The 22,672-nt window shown below is 39.9% G+C and overlaps 1 protein-coding gene across 1 annotated transcript in view; it reads right to left on the bottom strand.

The window, feature by feature from the left end:
• Window positions 1-22,379, bottom strand: part of Frzb (frizzled related protein) — a 30,673-nt gene extending 8,294 nt beyond the window's left edge. The window contains exons 1-3 of the mRNA XM_051184393.1: window positions 21,899-22,379; window positions 15,087-15,134; window positions 2,224-2,289 (exon numbers count right to left, since the gene is read on the bottom strand). Of these exons, the coding sequence (XP_051040350.1) occupies window positions 2,224-2,289; window positions 15,087-15,134; window positions 21,899-22,379 (595 nt within the window). The remainder of the gene's footprint in view (window positions 1-2,223; window positions 2,290-15,086; window positions 15,135-21,898) is intronic.
• Between the last annotated feature and the right edge of the window lie 293 nt (window positions 22,380-22,672).

Raw genomic sequence — 22,672 nt, 5'->3', positions numbered from 1 at the left:
ACCAGTTTTATGTGGGGTTGATGATCTAATCCGGGCTTCCTGGCATGTCCAGCAAGCACTTCCCCAACACTGCTAGTGTTAATTAATTAATTTTTTTATCATAACTTTACTTAAAAGTTCACATAGCCTTTATCAATTTAAAAAATTCCCCTGCAGTCACATGGGTTTGCATAAGGGATGGGGTCTTCAGCATCTGATACTTAGGTAAACTAAAGCTTCAGCCTGGGATGTCTATCCCTGTCTAGCCAACAGTAGCTAAGATTCTGTTAAGATAAGCAGTCAGCTGGGCTTGGTAGCACATACCCATAACTCTAGCTTCAAAGAGGCTGAGAATATGAGTTCAGGGGGAACTTGGGCTATGCAGCAAGTCCAAGTATAACACAAAAAAATAAAAGACCCAGAGACTGATATTGGGGTTCAGACTTCAAGCTTAATATCAGAAAAGCAAAGCAGCTGGCCACCAGCTTCTTACCTTTACCTCAGGCTGAATGGGCTGATCCTGGCTCCATGAGCTCTCACCAAGCCTCAGACTGTAATGTTGAAAACCCTGCTTCTATCTTGTATATCCCTCTGGTGCTGGGGTTAAAGGCATGTGATCTTTCAGACTGATTCAATCTCGTGTATTCCTGGGTGGCCTTGAACTCACAGAGATCTGTCTATCTCTTAAGCCTGAATCCTAGGATTAAAAGTGTGTACCACCACTTCCTAGCTTCTGAGTGCTGGAATTAAAGGTGTGTCCCTGGCTTCTATGGCTTGTGATTGACTTTGCTTTCTGAACCTTCAGGCAAGCTTCAATAAACCATAAATAATATATCACCACATCCTAGGCCAGCCTTTGAAGTACAGAATCCCCATCTAAAAATAAATAAATTATAAGTAAAAGATAAAAACTGATTCCACTGAAGAAAAACTTGGGAAAGAAGTTGCATTCAGATTCTCCTACCCCCAGGAATTAATTTTACACTCTTCAAAAATAATTCTGTAATGGTCTTTCATGGTTCTCTCCTTCTGAGTCCCCAGATAGTAGAAGTTTACATAAATTTCTACATACCCGATGTCCTCTAAAGTAAGGCATATGAAGACAAATTTCTTATTTTAATAATACAGTTCCCTTTGGAGGTCTTTGCAATCTATTTACCCATTAACTCAGGGGAGAGTGGCATGACCTTGTCAGTGTCCTCAACAGGCTGGGCATCCCTACTGCATATCCAACATAATACTACATACAGAAAATTTCACATCTGACTTCATGTGACAGGCCACAGTCAAATTGAATATGCACCTATAATTACCTTCGGGAAATGTTGTCTATGAAACACAAATTTCATGCTTTAGTCCCATTCCAAAGATTATTACATACCCGCAAACACTCCAAAATTCAAAATGAAAGTCTGAAATCCTAAATACTTCTGGTCTCAAGCATTTTGGAAAAGGGATATTCAGCCTTTACTCAAAACCAATTATAGTAAAATTCGGCAACACTGAACAGACCTCTATTTTAACAGCTGAAGAACTCTAGCAACTGCCTCTTCAAAACATGACAGTGATTTTTATTGACCTGACAGTGATGCTTATTGAAGGGTAACAGTGCCCAAAATACATTATGCATAATGAAAGAAGGGACAGCATTGGCTGGGTGATCACTCATAAAACCAGAATACGAAGAGTGTTCATGAACAGTTGGGAAAATTAAATAAGATAGTACAGAGAAAGCACCTAAGGTAGTCACTAGTAGAGATAGCATCCTCCCATTAAGTCAACTCTGTTTGTTAGAGGTGGCTCTTCAATTAGCATTTAGCTTATTTAAATGCTGTGTTTGATCAAGTTAAATAGCAAAACATCCCTTAGATGGATATCCAGAACTACTAAATATTGATTCCCAGTGTCCTTTGACTCACTCCACTGGAGAACAAATTCACCCCAGGTGATGAGAACCCGGAGATGAGAACGTCTACTTTTAAACTGATCTCTGGGTACTTAATGTTATGTTTTAAGGTAAACAACAAAACAAAACTTGAGCATATCAGGCATTAGAGGAGAGTGTTGCAACCATAACAACAAATTAATTAGCTGAGGCTGGGACAACCCTTACAAGTGTCCTTCTCTGTTTTTAAGCCTTATGTTTACACTACACATTTATGCACATGCAAGCGTGTGTGTGTAATATACACACAGGTTTCCCAACCCAGCAGTCTACTTGTGGACTTAAGAAAGTAGCCTTACCATAGTTGTAGTTGTTCCGGAAATAGGTCTTCTGTGTAGCTCTGACAGGCTTACATTTGCAGCGTTCTGAAAAACAGGTAGTGGTAAGTGACTTTTCTGTTTCAGCTGTCTTAGTTGATCCGTGTGCTTTAAGAAAGACCATGTGAACTTGATGATGATAGGTCAATGCACTTCTGCATCTGATTGCTTTATCCTGGCACTAACTTGCTGTTCCTCATGTCTACCCAGGCTGTTTCTCAGTGGCAGGAGGTTCTCAAGTTCCCAATCTCTCCCATCATGCTGTACCACTGCTCACCATCCTGCTTGAGCTAACCAGGAGCCCAGACTCCCAGACTCCAGGTTGAGAGGCTTACTTAGTCCTTTTTGGAAGTACAAAGAAGGCACAATATGAAGTAATCTTCTCACATGTGTAGATAGCCAGTGTGGCTCTGTGGAAGACCTCTTTTGTGTATGTGTGCTTTTTACAGACTACATGGCATTCCTCCACATATGAGGTCCTGGATCAGAAAGCCACTCAAGATAAATAAAAAATGCAATAAGCCAGTGAATACCTTCCACAGGTAAAATAGCTGTCATTATATGCAATGGTATGCCTGTGCTTGTTGGGGAGACCATACATCCTTTGAAAGTATAAATCCTATATACTAAAAATATCTACTAATAGCCAGCACTGCATATAAATAACATTATACAGACTGAGAAGGTTGTATTTCTATATTTAGGAATAGATGTCTGTGTGATATGTATGTTATATATGTCATATATATGACAACAATTTAAGAAAAAGAGGCCATGAATTTGAGAAAGAGCAATGGGGGTATATAAGTGTATGAGAGGGGTTGGAGGGAGAAACAGGAAGGGAAAATTAGAACTATATTCTAATTCAAAAGTTAAAAATTATTAATAGAAAAAATAAATCATAAAGTGGTGACCTGAACCTATCTTACCTAGGAGAAATGTGTGTCATAAAATCTCTGATTATTTCAACATTTTCCAACTGTAGATAATTTTACTTGTCAAGGCTGTATTTTTAAACCTGTTATGGAAAAGCTATACTACCAAAACTACTTAGTTGAGAAAATGGAGTTGGGGATGTTATAATGTTATACGTATATGCTTAGATTTATGAGGCTATGAGGTCTATCCATAGTAACACACACACACACACACACACACACACACACACTGTAAGCACAGCAATTTGTCAGCAATATCAATATAAAAAGAATATAGATCACAGTTTTCTTGAAAGATATTTGATTATGTCTAAAGGTTTCTTCAAGTCAGTACCCCTGAGACAGCTCCGCTGTAAATTAATAATTAAAATTAAATATTCAAATGGTGACACAGAGCACATGAGTTGGAGAAAGGAGGCTAATTTTTGTTTTAGTTCTGTTCTAAAAGTGTTTTGTGTATGGCGACCAACAAAAAGAAGACTCTCATGCTGACCACTTGCTATTGCATTTATTATTTTATGTTCCTAGGTATTTGCTTGAAGACATTCTGTCTGTCTGTGTACCATGTGTGTGCATTGCCTGTGCAGGAATGGGAGCCTCTGGAACTGAAGTTACAAATACTTGTGAGTTGCCATATAGGTGTAGGGAATCAAACCTGGATCTTTTGGAAAAGCAGCCAGTGCTCACAGTGTTGGGCCATCTTTTCAGCACCCTTTTCTAAAATTTTTAATTATACATGTATTCATTTTATATACAGGTATGTGTGTGTGTGTGTGGGGGGGTTATACATGTCACAGTGTATGAGTGGAGGTCAAAGGAAAACTTTCAGGAATCAGTTCTCTCTTTTTATTATGTGGGCCCAACTCCCATCATCAGGCTTGGCAGCTGGTGTCTTTGTCTAATAAGCCATCTTGCCAGTCCTTGTATATTCTAACCGAAATTAACATTTCTTCAGTAGAACCTGTAAATGAGCAGCAGCAGTCCCAAGGACCAATGTGCCCTGCCTGTCGGTTTTCATGTTTAGAAATAAGCATCTTTCCTGGCTTAATAAGTTAGGGAAGTAATTGTTCTGCGGTGGTATAACAGGGATGTCTCAGTGCTACACAGGGCATCTTCCCTCCTCTATTCTGCAAGGGGGTTTCAGCAGACTTCCCTTGGAGCTCAGTGCAGTAAACAATGGATGTTATCAGTGTTTGTGGGATACTTTGAAGAGGACCACTCCAGTGATGACAAGAAGGCTCAGCAAGCAAAGGAGCTGAGTTCTATGCCTGGAAACAGGAAAAGATTGTTCTCTGACCTCACTCACACACACTACATAATGTGCATGTGTGCACACATGAACACACACACACACACTGGCGGCAATATGATTTTTTTCATTTTTTGGTTTTGCGAGACAGGCTTTCTCTGTGTAACAACCCTGGCTGATCTCTGTAGACCAGCCAGGCTGGGCTTGAACTCACAGAGATCCACCTGCCTCTGCATCCCAAGTGCTGGATTAAATGCATGTGCTGCCACACCTGGCTAACAATATAATTTTAATAAGGAGAGCTACTTCAAAAATGATATTCCTACTTTTAAAAGTTTGTATTCCCTTTTAAAGAAAATGGAAAGTTACTGAGGACTTGCTTTGTTAGCTATTTGATTTTGTGCTAATATCTTGTAATCTTATACATTTTTATAAAGGTCTCCTAAAAATGAGAATATTTCTGAAGCAATAAATGCTATAGCTTGAATTTAAAAACTACCCTCATAAAGGTATAGATTTGTTATTTCTTTACTTAAGAATACATCTGTGTCAACATAATGCTTGCAAGGACTAAGATTTTAGCTGAGTACTAGAGAGCTTACCAAGCTGTGATGGATCTTGGTTTGATCCTCAGCATTCCAAAAATAAAATAAAACTAGTACACGTTGATAAATTAGCTATACACTTCTAATCTTCAGAAATTAACTATGTTCTAATAAAAAAGTTTAGTTAAAAATATATACCAACTGCCACTAAATTGATTCTAATCTGATATTGTTACCCATATAACTTTGCCTGAAGCATAAACAAATGTATTAGATCAAACTTCCCATGCAGCGATTCTTTTTTGGTTGTATTATAAAGTGATTTAGGAATATTTCAAGAAGGCATTTATATATTACAATTCCCTCTACATAGACTGTTCCCTAAGAGCTAATGAGCTGGACAAATATATTTTTAGGACCAGCAGTTGCTCCTCTGCAATATACTCATTATTCTTACTGGTCACCAAGGGAACATTGTCGCACCACATACAAACATAACTCTTTGTCTGTGTTGATGTCCATTTCCCATGTTGCCGCAGAGACCCAAGTTGGGGTGCAAGGGTCATGCAGAGCTGACCCCACCTCCTCACCTGAGAGCTGACCCTGACACTGGGACAGCAGAACCCATGACCCCAGCACAGGAGAGTTGGCCCCACCTCTCACAGGAGAGCTGTCCTCCAACACACACTTGGGAAACCTGTTCCACCCTTTTACCACAGGAGAGGGGTGGCTCTGACCCTCTGGACTGAGGTGGGAGGGCCTAGTAGCCCTGTCAGATAAACTCAGCTACCACCCAGACACACATCCAGGGCTTTGAGTTGGCACTCCCCAACATCTTCCCCAACTGTTGGAGTTTGGAAAGGGACTGGTCCTGCAGTAACATGGCTACAGGATCTCCATGACTCACTCAGAGCAACAGCCAGGTACCTGAGAGGAGTTTTAGTGAGGGTCCAGTATTGATGATGTACCAGAAACCAGAGGTTTTGAACTGATCAGCAATTACCCAAAGAACATTTGCAAGTAAAGCTGTTTGGAAAAGGGGGTGTATTGTATGATATATAGCAGCTCCTAAAGCCGCTAACATAAATGAAGAGACAATGGAGAAGCAGGAAAATGAAAAGCAAATTTGTTTGTTTGTTTTGTTATTGTTGTTTGTTTTTAAATTAATATTCTTATTTGCATTTTTAATTTTTATCACTTCTTTTTTAGTTTTGTTTTGTGGGGGACACTACAAGGGTGAAGGACAGATACAGAGAGACTGGGTAATGAGTGGGATTTGGCGTTTGATACAAAATTTCCAAAGAGTCCAAAAAAAAATAAAAATAAAAATAAAAACAACACTTTTTGCTCTAGCTCTTAGTTCTTGCTGTAAGAAAATATTCAAAAATCTAGTTTGGTTATCTAGTAATTCAATGTGTTATCAATAGTATAAGATAGGTAGAATTTTATATCCTCCAAGTATAAATGAAGAACGTCTTTCTACTTACTTAAGATTATTTAATACAAAATATTTATACTTTACCTTAATAAACCCTCCTTCCATCTATCCGGCTCTCCCTCTCTCCCTCCCTCCCTCTCTCCCTCTTTTCCTCTCTCTCTCTCTCTCTCTCTCTTTCTCTCTCTCTCTCTCACACACACACACACTGTCAACAAAGTCTAAGAACTAGGAAAATACAGACAGCATGGAAAGAGAAACTCCATGTGTCATTTACTGCAGTTTGTGTGTCTGCTGTAACAGTTTTTTTTTGTTTTTTTTTTTCTTTTGTTTGTTTGTTTGTTTTTGTTTTGTTTTGTTTCCTAACAACAGTTTGATTTCCTGATGCCTGGACTTTTTATTGAGCCAATAGAATTACTATTATTACTGTGTAAGTGTTAGTATGCTTCTGCTCCCAGTTTCCTGGTGTGACAAGGACTTCAAGTTTTGGTTCTGCGATGGCAAAATCCTCAAATTTGCAAAAAAACATTATATATTGAGAATAAAATCTTATAAAGGAATTAGAGGCTGTCTTGGTGGTTTATTTCAAGGGAACTTATAATTAGATAACATTTTTTTCTTTAAACGAAGTGATGAGAAAATCTTTAAATGAACAATTTTAATGTTCAAAATCTAGAATTAAACACAATACCCTGGACTGTGGAGCAGACAGTAGCACTCATCTCATGAGTGGTCATAACTATGATTCTGTGTTAAGCTTCTCTTTCTGTTTCTCACTTTCTCACTCAATTCTTTCAGCCACTCTGCTAGAAATATTGTATGTGTATTTTTTTTTACGATACTATAAACATGAGTTCATCATCCTCATACAAATGAGAAAAACAGACAGGCACAACACCCCACAGAACCAGAACCTGCAGGGATATAGCTGAATGACTAGCATATGTAAGGGCCTGGATTCCATCCCCAGTGCTGAGATGCCCCCAGTTACTTCACAGTATTTGAGCTAATTCACAGCCTACTGTCTCTACAGTGAGACTTCTGATAAGCAAAAGCCACTTGGGGCAATCAATGATCACACCCTTCTACACCTAGGTCTGCTCATGATAGTAGCCTCATTTATTAGAAACACTTAGGATACTGTTTTTATATAGATTTAAAAGATCAAAACAATTCCAAAGAACTGATACAATTAGAGAATTTGTTATTGACTGGGATTTTGCTGCTTAATACAACATTGTCTAAGATCCAGCTTAAGTGTGATACAAATTTCCAACCAGTGCTGACCTTTGTTTGAACTCATTTTGATCTCACCCACAGCTGTAAGACTATAATTAACTTCACCGGATGTCAACAGCCCATTAACCAATTCTGACTTTGGAAGATTGAGTAGATATTTTTCTGATTTTTCTAAGACCGTATCTCCAGTCTATACTTAGGACATATGGTCAAAAGGTGAGAGGAAAAGGAGAAGACACAATTCCAGTATTACATTTCCATTGTTCTCTCATGACTGACCATTCTGATGAGATCAGACTCCATTTTCATCTGTTCCAAAAGTGCGTATCCTTGTATCTGACCCAAGATCCACTTATCCCTTCCTTCTACTTTAAGACACTTAGGAGAAGGACATGGCAACCTTTAAAGATTCACAAAATAAATGCCTTCAGTGTGAAGGTCTACACCCTCAACTCTGACTTTGACATATTTTCAACTGCCTAGTAGCAGTGTTCATAAGTTTGTGCTTAAGTAGTTTTAGACATCTGTTAGTATATACCATGCCATGCCTGTGTCCTCCTGCTGCAGAAAAGATACTGTCCTCTATTTCATAACCCAAGGACAGCCAGGCTTCTCTAAGTACAAGGTGGGAAAAGGAAAGAGAACATTTGTTGAACCTTTTCAGTCACTAGTGTATTCGTTTATTTGCTGTGCTAATATTTACTTGCCATGTGCCACATTCTAGGCTCTGTCCCAGGGCTGTAGGACATCTGATGGACAACATAGCCAAGAGCAGAGGCTGCAAAATAGCTACACACACACAATCTGCAACCCTGTGTGCATGTGCTATGGAAAAGAAGCATATTACATATGTGCAAGGCATAACTTGACGGTCTAAATCACTCTGGCTGTCCTAGTCCTCTGTGGAAGTGGTCTTCAAGTATAAGTCTAGAAAGGTGAGTTCCAGTCATCTGGTGAAGAACTACTTTTTGCTAACTTGATTGATAAAAAACATTTAAGTACACAAAGGACACTTCTAAGGAGTATCAGAGATGTGGGAGGAAGCACAGGAGGGCATAGAGTCACAAAAGCTGGGAAAACAGGAAATTCTAAGGGAGAAGAAGGGCAATCTCTGTGTCAAATGAGCCTCAAAGCTGAGGTTAGTTAAGAAATAAAAGGGTCCATTGAATGTAATTGGCAAAGAGATGACAGGGCCCTGAAAACTAAAAACAAAGCCAGGATACTTATCCACTGCGCAAGAGATAAGGACAGAGGGTACTGAGGTGACAGGATGATGAATTTGCTAGGGGGAGGATGAGAGCCGTTTCTTCAGTGGCTTTTACTCTCTGGTCCAAGGGTGGAGATGGTGTCAGCTGTGCAGCTTAAGGACAAGGGACACAGCTGCACAATGTGTGGAGAAGGAGGAATGAGATGATGTTTGAAATAAAGGGCAAACTTTGCAGTAGGTAAGATTGCCAAACAAATTGCTTCTCCAATGACATTTCTTTCCTGAAGTGAGTCAGTCACACATCTGTGTGATTTACACCACTGACCCTTGTTGAGAATTGCCACAAAAAGAGAAAAGGGGGAATTAGAGATGTTTTCAAGAAAGCCACTTATTCTTGTAAACAATACAATCTCACATAAACGAAGAAGTCAGAGGCTTGACAGATAGTAAATGGCAGCTGATGGGCAGGCAGTCTTAAAGGGGTAAGAAAAAAATCAGCTACTATTCCAGAATGAATTATCTGGAAGGAAGAGCAGAAGTGGGTGAAGTGTGGGGTGCTTGAAATTAAGATTATAAATGGGCACCATCACCACATCACCACATGGCGAAGTAAAGCCTGCCCATGGAAGACAATGGCTGCAGAACAGGGCAGCAAGTGAGTACAAGTTAGGCTGTTGGTCCATCTGCTGTATCACAAGTCATCCAAATGGCAACAGAGAGGATGCTAGGTCTGTTCTGACAACTTTCTGATGGAGAATGGCCTAGAGACAATGTGCCCTTAGGAAGGTTTGTTCCATTACCCTTCTAGTAGCAAGGAGATAGGAAAATATTCCAAGAGTCTACCCCTAGGGCCAACCACACCCCTCACCCTGATGTTGAAATCTCCGAAAGGATACTATATGGAAAAAAATCTCTAAAGTCTTACTGTTCCTAGGATGTTAAAAACAGAAGCCATCAGAATGCTAGTTGTCTGATCTCAGTGATAAAACAGGAAGTGGGGGAGGTATCATAAGAACAATTCCTGCAAAATCAGAAACCAGTAACTCCCTTGAGCTGGGAACAACATTCAAAAGGATAGGAGCTTCTAATTTGACTTTGACTGGTATTAATGCATTGGAAGGTGCATTACCATACACTGAAAATAACCAAACACAACTAAATAGATAAACCTTATAAGCAAAATCTGCCTGTGACAAAGAATACACTGTACAGTTGATCTGTTTGCATGAAGCTAAAGAGTTAATGGCACTAATTATAGTAATGAAAATTGGAACCCCTATTGGTATAGGCTGGGAAATCTCTAAGAATGACAAAAATACTCTTTATCCTAGTCGGGATTATGGCTGCACAGGTGCAGACATTGGTAAAACTTGCATTTGTTCATTTTATTCTACACTAAACATTAGTAAAATACCCATTAATGTAAAAATCACAGGACGTTCTTTTCATTTTTTTTCCATTAAACATGAAGTGACTTAGCAGCTATGCATCAGATATTTACAATAATTTTATTTTGTGAATAGTTGCATAAGGCAAAGTGTGTGTGGGGGGGTTAGAGAAAAACATGGGCTCAACTCAGCTACAAAAATAAACCTCAAATTTTGTAATAAAGGTCTCAACTCATAATGATTTGTGCTTTGTAAAAGGAAATTGCTTAAGATTGCAAAGACTAACATTGCATCACCAAGAAAAGGAAACTGCATTTATTTCAAGATTAGATTTTTAGAAACATTTAAATAAATTGTTTTCCCACAATGCTTTGGGGGGTCTTAAAGTCATCCAAATTGTCTAAAATATGAGTCAATTCCATTTTGTTTTCCCATTAACTGTTTTGTGGTGTCCTTAAAGTGAAAGAACAACGAGACAAAATGGGCCCCACTGTCATGACAGTGTCTGCCCAATGCCACATACAGAAAAGAGGGAGAAGGCAGAAATGCCACTCTGTCCCTGCCTTATCTTTTGAGTTGCCCTCCATGCACAGGAAGTCTGGGAGAAACCAGTTGCCATTACATTTTGAAGAATGGGAAGATGGATGGACTAAAGCCAATTCTGAAACCCTTATGCTGGGAGCCTAGGAAGGAGATGGTCCCACATCACTCCTGGTGGAAATTTGTTATTAAGAGATTGCTTTTGTTGTTAAATGCATTATCTTTGGGACATAAATAGAATAGGTAGATAGGAAGTAGAAATATGCTGTTCTTCCTGGGAGAGTGAACAGAACCATGGTCAATGACGTGATGAAGGACCTCTGTGAACAGATGAACTCTAATAGGAATGAACCCTTATGAAGAGAGAGGAAAAGAGGCCCAAGGATGCTTGGGAAGTGCCTGGGGGCAGAAAAACTAAGACAGTTTTGCTAACAGTTCAATGAAGTAGTAAAACTACAGTATAATCACAACAAGTGCTATTTTTTCCCAGTTGTGCCTGGTTAATTCAGCCTCTGTAGTCAGCAAGCATTTACAGAAACGGGAGCAGAAGCCAATGCAACCCGATATTCATACTGGGAAAGACCAGTGAAGTCATATCAGAATTTATTAACTATTAACTCCCTGGAAAATTTTGTGCATTTTTAATGTTAACATTTATAAATCAGTTGTCATCATACATACAAAACTAGAATTATTATTATTTTTTATTATTTATTTATTTATTTATTTTGCTTATTTTAATTTAAAGGCCAACTCCCTGGCCTGGGAGTTGGCTTAGTTGTTAGAATGCTTGATAGCATGCATGAAGCCTGGGTTCCTCGCTCACCATGTTTAAAACTAAGTGTGGTGGTGCCAGCTGTAATCCCAGTACTTGGGAGGTAGAGGCAGGAGGATCAGAAGTTCATACTCATCTTTAGGACATGTGGAGTTTGAGGACAGCCTGGGATACACAGATTCTTCCTCAAAAAACAAATAAAATTAAACCAAAATACAAATGAACAAAACCATACCTTTTTGTTGAATGAATTAAATTTTCCATGTTGATTTGACAAAGTGACTCAGTAGAATGAAACTGAATTTTTCCACATCCCATACTATGTCAATACAGAACATCTATTTCTTTTATGATAGTAGATTTACAACAGTAAAATACACTCACAAATTGGAAGCTGTTCAGAGTCATATTCTCAAAAAAAGAAAAAGGGAAAAATGTTAAGTGTTAAGGCAACAAATAAACTAATTGGAGAGAAATAACGTCTTTCCCAAATTCCAGACACAAACAGCTTGACATTTTGGAAAGGGGTCATAATGTGGGTTGTAATGATTTCGTGGCTTCCTCATTTCCCGTTTTATCATGAGCCTTTTCAGCTGCTTCCTTTCTCCAAAGAATAAAATTGATGTGAAAAACTACATTTACTTTTGAAAACATGTGACTATGTCAAAGTTTTGCCCCCACAAAAAGAATGTACTCTGGCTTCTCTGTTGTTTTCCTTACTCCCATTATATGGGGGGAGGGGCATTTTGAAAAAGGGAACAAAACACTGATTCCCAGAAACACTGCATCTACTCGGTAGTTTTCCAAGTGGATCTGTTTTTTGTTATGTTGTTGTTGTTGTTGTTGTTGTTGTTGTTGTTGTTGTTTGGGAGCTGTTTATTCAGGTTTTGTCATTGCCGCTTTTATTTTTTGAGACAGGGCTTCTCTGTGTAGCCCTGGCTGTCCTGGAACTTACTCTGTAGACCAGGTTGGCCTTGAACTCAGAGATCTGCCTGCCTCTGCCTCCCTAGTGCTGAATTAAAGGCATGCACCTCCATACCCTGCTTCAAGTGGATCCATTTTTGTATGTTGTGTTATTGATGTCTTTTCTCATTGACACATTGAAGCTCTAACCATAACTTTCAGACAAACTGACAGCTCACACACACACTTGGCAAGAAATTCTGACTGACCAACTGGGTTACTGAATAAGTGAACTTTTTAGTTTGCTTTCAGAAATCCAGCAGAACGAGTGATCCTCAGAGTAGCACAGACACCAACAATGTCTGACTGCTCTTATGTGACAGCAAATATTCTTCTTTGGATCACTAGGACTTAAAAAGTTCTATTAAGCACCCAGGGTGAGCACCCTCTGGAAAGCGGGATTTACTACGGGTCCCTACAGGGCATCTGCAGCCTAGCTACTTTAGCAGGGTGAAAATCAGCTATGTCATGAAGTCTGCTGTGGATGTGGATAGAGTACTCTTCATCACCTTCTCCTGTTTCGGGGTCAGGGTGAGGGGCTGGGAGTTGATGGGGGGATGAGAAATCAGGGTGCTATGGTGGCACCTTTGGCTCAGCCATGGCCATTGAAATGAGCACAAAATGCTAATCAGAATAATGGCTGCCTGCTCCCTCTATACACTCCAATCCCCCTGTACCCTTGTATTATAAAAATTCTAAATTAAGGGGCTGGAGCGATGGCTCAGTGATTAAGAACACACTAGCTGGTCTTCCACAGGTCCTGAGTTTAATTCCCAGCAACCACATGATACTCAAAACCATCTGACATGAGATCTGGTGCCCTCTTCTGGCCTGCAGGGATACATGCAGACAAAGCTCTGTATACATAAAAAATAAATCTTTTTAAAACATTCTAAATTGTTATAAATCAGTTACTTTTACATAAGGTAAATGGTTGATAGGGCTGCATTTGCTGGACAGTACCACAGGTAAAATACTTGCCAACCTGATGATGATAATACTTAATGGATGTCTCCAATGAGTGAAAAAAAAAATCTGTATTTCAAACCTATTCATGAATTGACAAATGTTTCCCTTTCACTTACAAGGTACCTGACAAAATATAGCATATTGGCCAAAATCAATAAAAGTTACCAGAAAAAAAAAAACTATGTGGAAACTATGCAGCCTTTGGACACAGTAGCAAAGAACAGGAAACAACTCAAATACCCAGTAATATTATGTAGGGCTATGCCTGGTATATTAATGATGGGAAGCATTAATGATGAAAAACAAAACTTTTGTGTATTAAGAAAGCTATGTACAACAAAAGGCAAACTTTATTCACACGAAATTCAAGACTGGGCAAAATTAAACTGCAGTATTAGAGTGCTGACTAGAAGCCACCACTGTCAAGAAATGTAAATGCTGTAGTGACTCAGAAGCTTCTAGAACACTGCTAACATTTACTTTCCTGGTGTGTGGTCTGTACAAGATAGTGCCTACAAAAATGCACTAGCTTATTTGGTTTGTTTGTACTTTTTTGCACTTTATTAAAAGGTTTATTGTGTGGTAAGATGACATAATTAGACCCATTCTTTCCCTCTCACTGAACAGGCTCTGAGGAGCATGCATGAAGCAGCTCCTTAGGAATGCTCAAACATAAACAGCAGAAAGATCAGGGAAGGAAACTGGGCTCATCACATGATAGTGGGTTCATCATGTTTCTTTGTCTGTCATCTGCCGATCTGTTTCCACATAACCTGCAACCTGGAAGTGGGCATTGCAGGTCGGGCTCCATACCTGCTAGGCAAGCACTTTATAAATAGAGCTACACCCCCAGCCCTGAAAAGTTATTATGAAAACAGTTTTGCATTTTAAAAATCAAGTTAAATAAACACTTACCCCATGAACAGCAACCTTATCTCTGCATATTTACTCTTGAGAAATGGACATTAATATTCATACAAAACACACAAGTATTTATAGCAGCTCTTTTTATACATGCCCCAAACTAAAACAACCTAAATATTATACAAGTAGTGAAGAAATAAATAAATAGTATACACACAAATAATGAGTTGTTCCTCAACAAAAGGGATGGATTGTTGATATATGTAATAACTTCAGTGATTCTCACAGGCATTGTTTTGACTGAAAAAAAATAACCTTGAAAAATTATATAATCTACTATTGAATCTGCATCCCTAGATACCATCTGACAACCCCCCAAAGACATCACAGTGCCAGAGAACAGCTAGTGCTTAAAAGCAGGTGAAAACTTGCATTAAAAAAAAACCATGAAGGAGTATGGTTAGGAGTTATAGAATTATTCTGTATAAATAATCTGTGAATTATCCTGGACTGTGGCTACACGAATTTATACATTCATTAACATTTTGTATACCAAGCTATAAACTAAAAGATCAATTTACTTTGCTAAAAGTAAAGTCAGCATAGATAAGGAAATTATCTTTATGTTTACTTTTAAAATGAGACACAAGTATTCAAATAAAACTTAAGCATTAAGGCCATATCAAAGATTAATGACCCCACAAATGATAGGCAGGAACATCAATGTACTCACCACTGCTGGTCCCCCTGCAGTGTCCAGTACTAGAATCCATAGGAAAGTCTGAAAATTGATAGAATAAAGAAAGAATGATAAAAGTTATTACTTCAGGAATTTACATATAAAATGTAATTCTGTGACAGCTTGGGTAAGGACCAGGTGTCTCTAAGACATGGTCCTTCATTAGTGCTGTGAGGTAGCCCCATTAATGGGGGTTGAATAAGGATAAGACCCTTTCTTGGATGTGATTGAAAGTTGTTGCTCACGAATCCTCATCACCTGTGCATAAAATTGTAGCATTTAATAAATATCATGTTCTGGAATTTCATAAACACTGTAAATGAATATTCTATCTCAGTAAAGCCCACATAAATATTAGGCACTGGCCCAACACGTGTGACTTTGTGACAGATAGAACCAAATACACCTTGTCATGAATGGCTGTGTCATACTCCACTGGCACGTTGTCTATGGGAAATCCAGAAAGAACTCCAGGCCCTTTGTTAAATGCAGACTAAACAGTTCAGCAGAAAGGAAGCCTAGCACTTGTAGATCACTCAAGCCAGTACAATTAATAGATATGGCAATAATTAGGATTCACCATTGGTTCCTTTTATGATGCTGCAATTCCAGAAAATGGTAATGATAATGGCCTTCTGTGTTTTAATAAGGAGAGCAGCCTCTAATGAATTGTGCTGCATGTCCCTGCAAAGTGCCATGCTGAGACAGTAACTGTGGATTCTTGCTGACACTCAACCCACACTTTCATACAAGAGTTGTATACCTGGATTAACACATAATGTTAAACAATGCCTCTACTTAGCCTGATAAAACAAGCATCCTTCCTCTGTCCTTATTCTTCATATGTCATAAGGAACACAAATGAGGAAGAGTTTAAGGTGCTGGGTATGGAACCCAGAACTTCATGAATGCTAAACATGGGCTCTACCACTGAGCTACACACATGGCCATAAGCTAACATGCAAAAAACTGTATCGGAGGAAAACCAAAGGTCTCCAAATAGATAAATAAGCAACAACTATTAGTTCTACAAGCATTTGACATGAGCCATTAACTTGATGGCTTTTATCTTATTCAAACTTTATTTGTGATAAATGTACCAAAGTTTTAAAGTCATATGTTGATGTTCTTATTTCTGAAGAATGATGAGATGCAATGCATCTGGTTTACATAAAACGACTTTCCTGTAGATGAATGAATTTTATTGGTCCATAGTTAAAACATTTAAAGTTTAAATGAGATGAAAAAATAAAGCTTCTTGGGGTAGGGAACCCCTATGAAATAGCTGAGACAAGGTGAATGCTTTCTTTATTTCATGTTCTTATTTCAAAAGATGTTTCTGCACGTCTAAAAAATGTTAGAACTCTTAGAAAAAAATCAGAGCTTCCTGATCATTTTTCTTTGAAATTCTACCATCACAATTATCCTGAATTGAAGTGGTAGCTATGTGTGATTGCTAGATTTTGCACCTCAGGGGTTTCTAGTGAAGTCACAGAGATTTCTGGGAGAGCCTGTGTGAGAACAGTGCTGCAAAGGGATCCAGGTGACAAATCCAGCACTCTTTATGGGACCTGAATGTCCTCCTGCATGGCTAGAGTAGAGATTTGGGCAAACAAAGAGTACATCTAAACATAGAAGAGGGGAGTGATTCTAAAGGACGTAAGTAATAGATACACATTTCTGGAAAGTCATCTTGCCAGGAGATGAAAGAGGAATACTGCAGATATAAGAGCCAGTCATGGGTGTGTTATCATAATTCTGGTAAGTACAGTGAGCTGGAAGAGAATGACAGGGAGAGAAGGAAAGAAATCTGATTCTGACTAGAGTGGTAGTACTTGATGCCTCCTGAACACCAGGGATGAGGAAAGACGGCATCAAGGCAGAATCCTAAGCCTGAACACAGCATAGAGCATGTTGGAAAAGAGTAAGCGGGGGGGGGGGGGGGGGACAGAAAAGCTGGGAGTTCTGGGGATGCTGAGCCTGAGGGACTTGGGTTAGATGACATCCTCTTCTATCTCAACAGTGTGCCAAACAGTCATTCCTTATCTCTTGGAATCCATTGTCCTGGGGGCCCTTTTATTCTTTTTAGCCATAAATTAACACAATGGAAAAATTTTGCTCCTTTCACTTTAACCTAATGAACAAAAGACACAGATTTCCCCAAAGACCAAAATCCATTTTCTTAGCAAGAGAAGACGGTAGTGTTGAACAGACTCTGGTCTGAACCCTTGTTTTCTCACACACTGAATTAACTTGACAAGTCACTTTTCTGTGTACCTTGCCAGTCTTTCCTGTAAAATGGGAGTAACAGTGCTGACCATATATCTGTTATGAGACCTCATATGCACAACTCAGATGACAATGCCTAGAACATAGTAAGTATAGTCAGCTTTTATTCAGTCACCACTAAGGATCCTTGTCCTAAAACAGCAGGTCCTCTCCCTGGTATGGTTGTCTTTAAGCATGCATTCTAAGCTTTCCCAATTACCAATTATTCATTTCTCTTGTTATACACCAATACTGACCAATGCCAGTCAAGTGACTTGCTGTAAATGAATGACAAAACCAACTAAGGGCTTGCATTGCTGAAACTGTGAGTGTCTCTAAATTTATAGACTGAGGCTAGTGCTTAATTATTCAAAATTATATGTCTGCACAGTGGCTCTCACACTAGGCTTCACACCTAACAGAAAGACAAAGGCCTAAGATAACATGGTCAAGTTTTCTCTTCCAACAAATATTTCAAAGTTTGCTAAAAGGGAGACAAAAGGTGACTGATTAAAATAAGTTAGGGGCAATCTAAGATTTCATTAGCACTGACAATTGAGTTATCACTAAATGAAATTAATAACACAGACTCTCTTCCCAAGCCAGGCAGAATGCCTTTTGTTATTGACATGATGAAGGATCTGTGTTTTTCAATCTAGCCCTAACTTAAAACTTTACTTCTTTCTTGCTCCCATCCTCCCTTCTTGGTATTTGGCCCCTCAAATATTTGTAGACCAGGGCTAACACTAAAGAAAAGGCTGCCTGTTCCTTGGAGAGTGGAGAGATGATTAAATGGCCGTTTCTGCATGTGAAAGGTGGTAGGGCTCTGCCAGGCCACAGCTTGGAGAATATATTGTGCAAGAGCTCAGGGAGCACGTTAAGCCTAACCGTAAGCCAGCAATAACAGGGTGGTTTTAGAGGGGATTATAAAGCTCTTGGCACAGCAAGCTATAAGTGTTCTAGAAAGAGCAGCACAATGCCCTATCGTTTATATATTTGTTAAAAAGTTCATTCTTTTTTCTCTTTGATGAACTTGTGACTTTAGTTAGGAGCATGGGTGAGGGATTGGTTACTTACATCAGGGAGAGCCACTTATCAGTGGCCACACTACTGAAGAAAATGTCTCTCCCTTCCCTGCAACCATAACCTGCCTATAGCTATTCAGGGAGGGGTGGAGCCTCCAGAACCACCTCCACCCTCCTGATGTTCCCAGCATCTGTTAACTGCTTATAGGTCCTCAGGGAGGGCAGAGGCAGAGTCCTTTCCCCAGTTAACTATTTCTAGTTAACAGACATCAGCGGTTCATATGCTGTCTAGCCCTCACCTTGCCCTTAAGATACAGAAGATACAGACACATTTGCTTTTACTTACATATAAGGGTTGTAGAAGTCATAGAGAGCATTTCCCTATAGCCAGAGTGGGATAGGCTTTAGTACCTGGTTTCTAAGCCTCACTCACTGTGCAATCTTTTTTTTTTTTTTTTTTTTTAAGACTGGGTCTCTGTATCTTTGGAGCCTGTCCTGGCACTCACTCTGTAGACCAAGCTAGAATCCAACTCACAGAGATCCCCCAGTTTCTGCCTCCTGAGTGCTGAAATTAAAGGTGTGTGCCACTACCAACTAGCTTCACCGTGCAATCTTAGATTTGCCCAAATGTCTCAAATAACCAGCAGAATGGTTGAAGTGAGCTGAATTCTCAAATAGTAGTACACAAAGTCCTACTTTACAGCAAACATGAAATATACAATAAATTTAACAATGAAATCATTAGCTATGGTCAACATACCACATGTTCTTTATAAAAAATGTGTTCATGCTTAGTGTCTGGGAAGCAAAAGATAGTTTGAAGCATCAGCCTGCTCCATTCAGACTTTGTTCGGTTAAATGCCCTAAGTTTGTTGTTGAGTCACAATATGTTAGGTATAAACAAAGAACCATGAATGGTATGAATGGACTAAAATCCTGATACAGTGCTGTGAAGATTTGTACCATTCGTTTTAAAGAAATCTCATTTTCATATCTGGTTAGATTGGACCTAGTCCTAAGACACGGGGATTCTGCTTATACATATAGGAAGGAAAAACAAAACAATAAAAAAACAAAAACAAAAAAAACCCCACTGTTTCGTAAACTATTGTATCCCAATAAACCAAATAATAAATTAATTAAAATAGTGACATGTGGTAGTTTTCTTTTAATTTTACGTAGATGGATGTTTTGCCTGCACCACATGTATGCAGTGCCCTTGGAGTAGAGATTCGGCACCTGGTTCTGCACTCTAAGCAATGTATGTATGTATGTATGTATGTGCACCATACTGTAAAGTACTCACAGAGGCCAGAAGAGGGCACTGAATGTCCTAGAACTAGAGTTACAGACTGTTAAACTACCATGTGGGTACTAGGAATCAAACTCAGGTCCTCTGGAAGAACAGTTGGTACTCTTAGTCACAGAACCATCTCTCTAACTCCACGTTGCAGTATTAAATAATTCCAGGTTTCTGATAGTTTCACCCAACAGAGGGACTATGTAATTTTCAGCAGACTGGAAGCCAGGAGCTCTTCAGGTCAGCATGCACTCTCCAACCCTGTCCTCCTGGTCACTGTTTCATATGGAAATGATGGTTGGGAGCAGGCTGACTATCCCTTGCCCTCAGGTGCTTTTCTTCCAAGGATATTGTCAGTAGAACAAATACTCTGGCACTAACTTTAAAGCATTTCAGCAATCTTATCTCCAGTATAGACAAATCATTCCTATGTATGGCCTATTTGAGTGCTCCAATGAGGCAATTATGCCATGTTTGGTCTACGTTGATAGGTAACTCAGGAATGCCTAATGAAACTGCTTCCCATCTCCATTGACTATGGCCTTCAAGTGCACTTAGACTTCCCAAACCTCACTCACTCCAGGTCCATCTCTAGGTTCAGACTTGGGAGAAAAGCTTGCCTTCTCAGGGGAGCATGCATTTCAGAGGGAAATACATCATCATTCCTAGTGCTTGGCCTGAGAAGAGTACCAGCATTTAACTGACTTTAACAGTGTTTGTCAAGCCAGGATAGCAACCGCATGAGCTTTACCAGGGTCTGCAGAGCCTGTGCCTTCAGTCAGTGTGCAAGGGCTCAAGAGTGCTCTTTTAGCCAAGCAGTAAAAAGAATGTTTCTTTTGGATTACCTTATGAAACTAGCTCTTGGATTGTTAATTGACTTTCGGAAGGCAGCTCCTATATTCATGGTGCTAAGCTAAGTAAAGCAATCACCAGAAAGCTGTGAGATCTTCCTGTTCTGTCTTCATTTTTCAGCTCTTTGTACTTTTCCCTCTCACCAGCTTTAAGTTAATGAACTGAATTTTTCTGAATCAGCCCGGTAATGACAGATTCATTAACTATGAACTGAGGACATGAGCCTAGTTTGAGCAAGCTGAGAAACAGAAGGAAATGTTGATGTTGATTAAATGAGGAGATGATTCAACCAAGTGAAGCACAGCTAAGAACAACCCTGGAAGATTCTGAGAGAGGTTCACTAGTTTGCTTAAGTTTTATGTTTAAAGTACATGAATGGGGAAAATCTGAGGTTTGGGTTAATTGGTAGGGAAATATTGAGTTTACTGGATTGAGTTGGGGGCCTTAAGATTATGAATGCCACAACTAGACCAAACATCAGTGACACAACAAATGGTGTTTAACCCATTAAACGTAGAACTATAATTCAGTTTTATACTGAGGAAAGGACTAATGTGTGGATAGTGTATACACATAGAGTATTGATAGGATGAAGGGTGAGATTAAAATTAAAATTATATAAGGCTATGAAGATAACATGTTTAAAATATAACTCTATTTGCCCTTATGCTCTTTACAAAATGATTTGAAGACATTTGGGCATGTGAAAAAAGCCCATAATTTCAGTTCTCCAGCTATCAGGCTGAAGATTAGCAGTGCACAGCAGTAATATTTCATTGCTGTTTCTGACTGGAATTATTTATTATCTACTTTGTTGAAAGGAGAGGGAAATTTAAGGTGACAGTGTTGACAAAACTGAGCTTTGAGCAAACACACCTCACTAACAGATCCCTGTGTTAGAAGACGTTTGTTGGCATTCTCTTAGCACTTCTAATGATTAGGAGAAAATCAGGGCTTCCGCTTTCCTGAGGTTCCCATACAATTGTAAGCAGTGAAAACACTAAAGATAAAGCAACCCGATGACTGAGACTGCAAAAGAATCAACCAAGTAACAAAGGAGAAAGTTAAGTGTGGGGACTTGTTCTTCCTGCATTCGAAGAGTGGGCAGAGAAGGACAGCTGTGGAGGTTTGGTGTGAAGGACAGGGGACAACAAATGGGTGAATCAGACAGACCACCTGTTTGGAAGGGACTGTTTGGAAGGATGATAAAGTGATTATTTTTTGTTTTGTTTTAAGTAAAAGGACAGGACTCGATGGTTAAGGGGAGATTAAGTGATCTGAAGAGCAAAGAGCGAGCCAGAAGGTAAAAGCAAATAACAAACTAACTCCTCCTAGGAGGTCGGGCAGAGTTCAGGACTCACCCGCTCCATCAGCGGTGACGATGGCCTCGGGAGAGATGCACACACCACGGTCGTACACCGGCAGCTCCTCGCAGGCCAGGCTCTCCGGCCACGAGTGGCGGTACTTGATGAGAATGGGCTCGCAGCCCTGCCGGGCGCGCTCGCACACAGACTTGCAGGGCTTGATGGGCTCGTGCTGGAAGTCGATGGTGCAGATGGGTGCATACATGGCGCAGAGGAAGAAGAGCAGATCCGGGCTGCAGTGGGTGCCCAGCAGACCTTCGAATTGTTCGATAGCCAGAATGGCGTTAGCTTGGGTGCTGTGGTGCAGGTGGTTGGGCATCTTGGTCATGTTCCAGGGCAGGGACTTGCACAGGGGGATGCGGACAGGTTCACAGGCTGCTGCCCGGATTCTGGGGATCTGGAGCAGGCAGAGAGCAGCTAGGATTAGCATCCCACCAGCCCGTAGCAGTAGCATCCGTCCCGGGCCGCCACAGACCATGATGCCGGCAGGTTGCGATAGGGCTCAGCTGGGCGGCGGATTCGAGTTCCGTGGTCTGCTGTACTCTGTGAGCGAGCACAACGACCTAAGAGCTGTCCCCTCGGACAATCAATCACAGCTTGCTGGAATCCAAGTCCCCCGGTCCGGTTCACGCTCTTGGAGGAGCCGGGTGTCTTGCCGCGCTGGCTGCTCTTCCCAGGCGTCTAAGCCTCTGGGCGAGGCAGCATCTATTTATTCCTCTCGCTCTGGCAGAGGCATCAGCCTTCGCACATCAATCAGATGAGAAAGGCAGA

Source organism: Phodopus roborovskii, unplaced genomic scaffold, assembly GCF_943737965.1.
Source record: "Phodopus roborovskii unplaced genomic scaffold, PHOROB, whole genome shotgun sequence".
Lineage (NCBI taxonomy): Eukaryota > Metazoa > Chordata > Mammalia > Rodentia > Cricetidae > Phodopus > Phodopus roborovskii.
The sequence above is the reverse complement of the archived record's forward strand: the minus strand, read 5'-3'. Positions and strand labels throughout refer to the sequence as shown.